The 6,895-nt window shown below is 58.9% G+C and overlaps 1 protein-coding gene across 1 annotated transcript; it reads right to left on the minus strand.

Moving 5' to 3' along the window:
- Window positions 1-323: 323 nt before the first annotated feature.
- On the minus strand, window positions 324-2,568 carry BOLA1 (bolA family member 1). Its single transcript, XM_075907035.2, has 2 exons — window positions 2,439-2,568; window positions 324-1,542 (listed from the first exon to the last, which is right to left on the minus strand). The coding sequence occupies exons 1-2, from the start codon at window positions 2,505-2,507 to the stop codon at window positions 1,084-1,086; spliced, it is 528 nt and encodes a 175-aa protein (XP_075763150.1). The 5' UTR covers window positions 2,508-2,568; the 3' UTR covers window positions 324-1,083.
- Between the last annotated feature and the right edge of the window lie 4,327 nt (window positions 2,569-6,895).

Consider the following 6,895-nt stretch of genomic DNA (forward strand, 5'->3'; position numbering starts at 1 on the left):
CTCTCGTTGGCCTGACCTCCATGGGAGAAGGCATCAGAGCCTCCCTCTGCAAAGCCAGACCCCAAGGGGGTTTTCCGTTTGCCTTGCAGGGCCAGCCCACACACAGCAGGGGGAAGGGGGAGTTTATTCTGGGTTGAGCATCCTCCACCGAATTATGAACTCGGAAAGGCCCAAACGGCACTCCCAGCCACCCTGGCGGAATCTCCTCGCTGCGGATGGTGCACCAAGGGAAACACCAAACCAGCGTGACTCAGTTTCCCCAGTGAAATAAAGGCGATTTTGCCCACCCCAGAGCTGCACACACAACCACAACCAGAGGCATGTCACTGTGAACCCATTCTTTGTTTGGCTTTATTAACAACACACGTTTCCCCCACCCAACTGTAAATGCACAACACCAAGAATTTTTTTTTGGGGGGGGGGGGGAGGGAAGAGTATCCACTGTCCATTAGAAACCGGGCCTTGCAAATCTCCCCCAGCTCTGCAGAAACAATCACCGCAAAGGCAAGTTTCGGCAGCTGTCCAGAGCCTAGTCTGCCAACCCGACCCTCCTGCTGCCTCGGCAGCAAAGGAAACAGCACGGGCAGCGGATAACAGACAAGGGAAGACACTGCCATCCCCAAACTGCCTACACTGCCCAGCCACATGGGAAAGGCTGGGGCCACGCCGCGTGGCAGGCAAGATCCCTGGAGGCCAGGGAAGGTTGGGGTCCCACTGTGCAGCTGGGGCTGAGCGGGGCTTGGCTGGTGGGGAGATTGTGAAGGGGCATGTCTCTGGGAAGGGGCGGGGCTTTGGGCAGAAGGGGCGGGGCTTCAGCTGCCTTTCCCAGCTGGACCTCTGCCCATGGGAACCAGGAATATTTCACACAAGCAACCAAAAAACCAGTAACTGGCGGCCAAGTGCAGAGTCCAGAGCTGACCCTGGTGGACTCCTGGCGTCCCCAGACTGCAAAGGGTCCCTCTTGCAGTGCTAGGCAGCGATGCACCACACCAGGGCTCCGGATGGGGTCACAATGTCGCCCCAGAGCGTGAGCTAATGTAACCCGATCCGCCGCCCTGCCCTTTCCACGGCTGCCCCTCCGCGTCACCCCTGGCTGCCCAGTTTGGTGACCATGTGAGGGTCGTGCTTGGATCCCCCGAGGCACGCCGGACTCCGGCTCACGCTTGGGTTCTCTTCCCACTGCTGGGGGGTCTTGGCTTGGATGGAGAGGGCATGGACGGGTCCGGCCAGCTCGGCCTGGAGGATCTCGTTCACCAGCCGGTGGCGCTGCAGCAGGGGCAGGCCGGCGAAGCGCTGGCTGGCGATCACCACCTTGAAGTGGGTCTCGGCGCCAGGAGGCACGGCGTGCATGGAACTCTCGTTGTGCACCTCCAGGTGCACCGGCTGCAGGGCCTGCCGGAGCTTGGCGCGGATGGACGACTCCACCGGCTTCTCCTCCATGGCGGGGCCCGATGCCGCAGACCCAAAGCTGGCGGCCGGCCGAGGGAGGGCTTGGCGAAGGAGGCGAGCGGGGAGCATCCGGAGGGGGACAGGGTCCCAAGGCTGCACCACAGAGAGTGGAGAGAGACAGGCTGAGACAACATCCCCTGTACGGCATCATCTGCCTGCTGCTTTGGACGCGAAGGAGCAGGAGGGGAGAGCCTGCTAGCAGGAGGAGGAGCACTGGGGCACGGAAATGTGGCGGGGGAGAGAAGGGTGAGCATGGAGACAGCCTGGGCTTTGCATGGCGGGAGAGGGGGGTCCATGCAGGGCAGGGACAGCCTGGGGTTTGCATGGCGGGTGGGGGGTCCATGCAGGGCAGGGACAGCCTGGGGTTTGCATGGCGGGTGGGGGGTCCATGCAGGGCAGGGACAGCCTGGGGTTTGCATGGCGGGGGGGGGGGGTCCATGCAGGGCAGAGACAGCCTGGGCTTTGCATGGCGGGGGGGGGGGGGGTCTATGCAGGGCAGGGACAGCCTGGGGTTTGCATGGCGGGGGGGGGGGGGGTCTATGCAGGGCAGGGACAGCCTAGGGTTTGCATGGCGGGGGGGGGGGGGGGGTCCATGCAGGGCAGGGACAGCCTGGGCTTTGCATGGCCGGGGGGGGGGGTCCATGCAGGGCAGGGACAGCCTGGGCTTTGCATGGCGGGGGGGGGGGGTCTATGCAGGGCAGGGACAGCCTGGGCTTTGCATGGCGGGGGGGGGGTCTATGCAGGGCAGGGACAGCCTGGGGTTTGCATGGGGGGGTCTATGCAGGGCAGGGACAGCCTGGGGTTTGCATGGGGGGGGCATGCAGGGCAGGGACAGCCTGGGGTTTGCATGGCGGGGGGGGGGGGGGGTCTATGCAGGGCAGGGACAGCCTGGGCTTTGCATGGCGGTTAGCTTGGCTAACCCTTAACACTTTTGCTTTGGATCCAATCCCCCTCCCAAGCAACCTCTCCTGCAAACAGCCGGCCCCTACCTGTGCCTCCCCTCGGTCTGTTTCACCAGCCTCCGTGCAACGTACTTCCAGGCAGAGCTTGCATTGCATCCTGGGAAACGTAGTTCCCTCCCCGCCAAAACCTGGGCCAGCGAGAGAACTACAAGTCCCAGGAGGCCTTTCGCCAGCCCGCGTGTACGTCTCCCCCACCTATTCCCCTGGTGCACTCTGGGAATTGTAGTTCTGTCAGCAACCTGCTCAGTGCACACCCACACCCGCACCCACATCATAGCTGGAGCAATCCACCCCTGCCCAGTACTCTGGCTCACCCCCTGCACCATGGTGTATCCCCTGGGGAATAGATGGAGTGCCTGGTGGCTGACCCCATCAGAATGGCCAGACGGGGGGAGACCAAAGGTCCGTCTAGCCCAGTATCCTGTCTGCCGACAGCGGCCAATGCCAGATACCCCAGAGGGAGCGAACAGAACAGGGAATCAACGTGATTCATGGCATCCGCCTCCTTGAGGGCACCGTGTGAGGATGAGCTGGATCCTTTGTCTGAACTCGGGTTCAATTTGTTCCTGTATTGGAGTGGGAGTGGGGGAATGTGGTTCCAGCAACACCAGAACATTTCATACCTCGGGGCCAGCTTCGCCGAATTCTTTATGATGGGGAGGACCCCCAAAAATCCAGGAACAAAACAAAATGTTTCATTTTGGTGTTTTCTGAACAAAGTGTCAGGTGTTTTGCGGAGGGTGTTGAACTTTTGGCCTGGAAATTTCCTTGAATTGTATTTCTCAAGCAGAGACTTTTAAAAATGCTTGAAATCTAAGCTTCACATCTCGGCTGTGTCTACACTGGTGTGATCTTGTGCAAAAGCGGCCGCTCTTGCGCAAAAACTTGCTGCCTGTTTACACTAGCCACGTGTTCTTGCGCAAGAACACGCAAAACTGACGGTCTAATGTATGAAATCAGGGCTTCTTGTGCCAGAACTCTGACGCTTCCGCTCAGGTATAAGCCCTTTTGCGTAACTGTTCTTGCGCAAGAGGCCAGTGTAGACAGGCAACATGATTTTCTTGCACAAGAAAGCCCGATGGTTAAAATGGCCATCAGAGCTTTCTTGCGCAAGAGAGCATCTACACTGGCACGGATGCTCTTGCGCAAAGGCACATGCCAGTGTAGATGCTCTCTTCTGGAAGAGTTTTTGCACAAGAACTCTTCCACAAAAGAGGTCTTGGGCAAGAAACTGCCAGTGTAGACGTAGCCCTCATGTCAAAGGAATCTCACAGGACTTTTTTAGACATTTTGATTCACTGAAAATTGTCCCGCAAAAAATCAGTTTTCTTTCTTTCTTTCTTTCTTTCTTTCTTTCTTTCTTTCTTTCTTTCTTTCTTTCTTTCTTTCTTTCTTTCTTTCTTTCTTTCTTTCTTTCTTTCTTTCTTTCTTTCTTTCTTATTTTTCAGAAATTACCAGTGACCTAAAAATGTGTGGTAGCCAGTCTGAGCTGTAGTCTAACCTCTCTCCACTGGGAGGAGCCATAGCCCAGCAGTTCTGTCACAAGCCAGGACTGAAGAGTGAGGGAGGGTAAAGCCAAATGGATCAGAACCAGGCCATGCGCTGCTGCTTTGCAGCCCTGCTCCCGGGACACACCGAGCAAGGCATCTGGCTGAAATTAAAGGCTATTTGATTTTTGCTGCTAAAGAATCTGCCAGATTTCTGCTAAGTTCTGAGGGCATCAAAGCCAATAGGACTGATTCTGATTTACCATCCAAAGACATTTCGGTGCCTCGCTCCCGCTGAAAGCCATGGGCCCCAGGCCGCTTTAAAGCTCCCTGTGTGTAACCGAGGGTGAAGCTGTGTCTGTTTACACCCGCTCAGGATCTGGCCCAGGTAATCCAGACCCACAAATTCGAAGGAACTTCCAGTTCGGCTGACAGTTCTGCAGCTCGACCCTGATCTCCTGCCGTGGTAAGAGGGTGACTCAAACGGCTCCGTCCCCCCGAATCCTGGATCCTAGCTCTGCATCTCAGGCCCATTTCAGAGCCGGGCAAGCCAATCCAACCCTGCATTGAACGGTCTGTCAGCGCTGGGCAGGTGACGGGAGGCAGATCAGGGGAGACTGCCCATCGCCTGTGAGCGTTCCCTGCGCCCACCGACTCTCTTCACCCGGCTACCACCCACCAGCCCTTGACACTCCCAGGCCGGGTGGCAAGGGACGAGAACCGTGTGCCTCCTGGATCAGGCCCCTTTGGGCTCAGTCGTGGGGGAATTGACCGATGGGAAGCAAAGACCAGGAATGCAACACCCTCTCCCCATCCCCCACCTCTCACTCGAATCACCTTTAATTATGAGCTAGCTCAGATCCGGGGCAGCCAGCCTCTTCCCATCTCACTGGGCCCCGTGGGCAGGTCCATGCCCTGACCCAGGGGCCGGAGGGATAAGTAAGGTGAGCCCCATCCCAGGTGTGTGCCAGAGGGGTGAGAACTTTTCCACCCCAGCTCCCTCCCCCTTGTTCTTCATTCCTTGTGATGAATTCATCAGTTCTCCCTCCTCCGCCCGCCGGGGAGTGCGTGTTACAGGGCCCCCTCTGGGCCTCACTTGCAGCTGGCGTGAGCCCTGTCGCTGCCTGTGCCCTCCAGCCCCTAGTGCTGGGGGGAGTCCCCGGTCAGTCCCTGCCGCAGGAAGAGAGCCGAGACAGGACACGGACCAGAAGGGAACGGCAGCCTGGATGCAGAGCCGGCCTCTTTCACTGCCTGCTGCTTGCTGCCCTTTGCCTCTTGACCCCTCCACCCCCAATTCGCTGTGTGCTGGCTACAGCTGTGATCCCCCCCTCCCCCCCAATAAAGGGGCCTTGTCCAGCAAGGCGGAAATAGGCAGCTGTCACTCACACAGCATTCCAGATAGCACAGTGGAAAATCAGGCGTGCTCCGGGGATCATCCGGGTTAGGGACGGCTGTGCGGTGAGATCCGATCTACCTCCCTCCCTCCCCCCGCAATCAGGTATCAGCCCAGGTGCCTTCCCTATGGTCTGTCCCACTAATGCCTTTGTCAGGCTTTCTGATTTTAATTCCTTCCTACCCCCTCTCCTGCTCTGTGGGGACCGCCCCATGACTCTGCTCATCCAAGGAGGTGGGTTTTGCCCACGAAAGCTCACGATACTATAGCTAGAGAGATTTGTTAGTCCCTACGATGCTACGGGACGATTCATTTTGGTTTTGTTTCCTCAATAGCACCTAGCTCTTTCATGGCGCTTTTCATCTGGAGAACGCGGAGAGCCATGTCGTGATCCCTGTTTTACAAGTAGGGAAACTGAGGCGCGGGGGTGGTGACGTGACTTGCCCGAGGTCAAGCAGCAAGTCAGTGTCAGAGCTGGGAAGGGCACCCCGGTCTCCTGGACTGCGGGCCAGTGCGCTGTTCCCTAAGCCAGGGATGGGAAGGTGGCAGGGTGCAGTCTTCTGTCCTTCCTGCACAGCGTGAGCCCTGTTGGGTGTCATGAGCAGCCTCGTTCAGTGAGCTGCTAACGAGGCCCAGGCGGGCTGGCTGAGGGCGTTTGGCTGGCGGGCTGATCAGTGGTCCCCTGTCCCTGCAGCAGGGTCCAGAGAGTGTTCGCGGCTCCCTGGCTGGAAGCTCCTGCGGGAAGGACTGTGGCTGCAGGACCGCCAGAGCTCAGCCGCGGCCGGGCATTTTCTGGTCAACCGAGTCAAGACAAACTGGTGAGGGAAGGAGAGAAAAGGAAGAGGGAAGGGAGGATGGGAGTGCAAGGGGATGGCAGCGTTTGTGCATGCGTGTCACTCCGCGGCTCCTGGCACAAAGGGGTTTAGGCGTATTTACACACACGTATGTGCCCAGCTCCACCCTCCGGGCACTTTTGCACACCGGTGAGGGTTGTGTACGGGGAAGCGTGTGCACGTGGGTGCCAGAGTACATACGCCTGTGCACGAGTGTGCATGAGCGTTCAGCCTGGCCATCCTGGAGCACGTGAGTGTGCGAATGTGCCCTTCGCACACGCTTGTGCACCGGCACGGGTCTGGGCACGGCGCATGCTGGTCTGCATGCACACATCAGCCCTCTGCTTGCAGGGGCGTGGTTTTCGGGCTGTGTGTGTGCCAGCGGCTGGGCGCACATGTATGTCTGGGGGTGGGAGAGGCTGAGTGTGTGTCAGGCCCCACTTCCCCCCGGAACTCCATTGCCTCTGAAACCCCCCTGGCCTCTGATAGGAGCGAGGCCTTTTCATCCGAGCCCCTAAATGGAGAGGCCTTTTCCACACTCCCATTGTGGCGACCTGGGCTCCCTCCATTCAATGCCCCTGGCAGGGTCCCGGCAGCCTCAAACAGGCCCATTCTTCCCCTGGATTAAGGGCCAGTATTAGCAGGCAGCGGCGTGCGATCCCGTTCGGCGCGGGGGCCCGGGCGGCTCTTGTCTGGGCTGCGTGGCCACCAGCCGGGAGCACAAAGCCCCAGCAGGACAGGGGCCGGGTCTTTTGCCAAGCGACTTTGGGA

This window comes from Pelodiscus sinensis, chromosome 22, assembly GCF_052426305.1.
Source record: "Pelodiscus sinensis isolate ZL-2025 chromosome 22, ASM5242630v1, whole genome shotgun sequence".
In the NCBI taxonomy this organism is placed as follows: domain Eukaryota; kingdom Metazoa; phylum Chordata; order Testudines; family Trionychidae; genus Pelodiscus; species Pelodiscus sinensis.

Bases quoted from the DNA above. Each gene is read 5' to 3' on its own strand.
- BOLA1 (XM_075907035.2), bottom strand. From the start codon at position 2,507: ATGCAATGCAAGCTCTGCCTGGAAGTACGTTGCACGGAGGCTGGTGAA. The intron at 1,543-2,438 runs GTAGGGGCCGGC...TCTGTGGTGCAG, and splicing joins CAGACCGAGGGGAGGCACAG to CCTTGGGACCCTGTCCCCCT.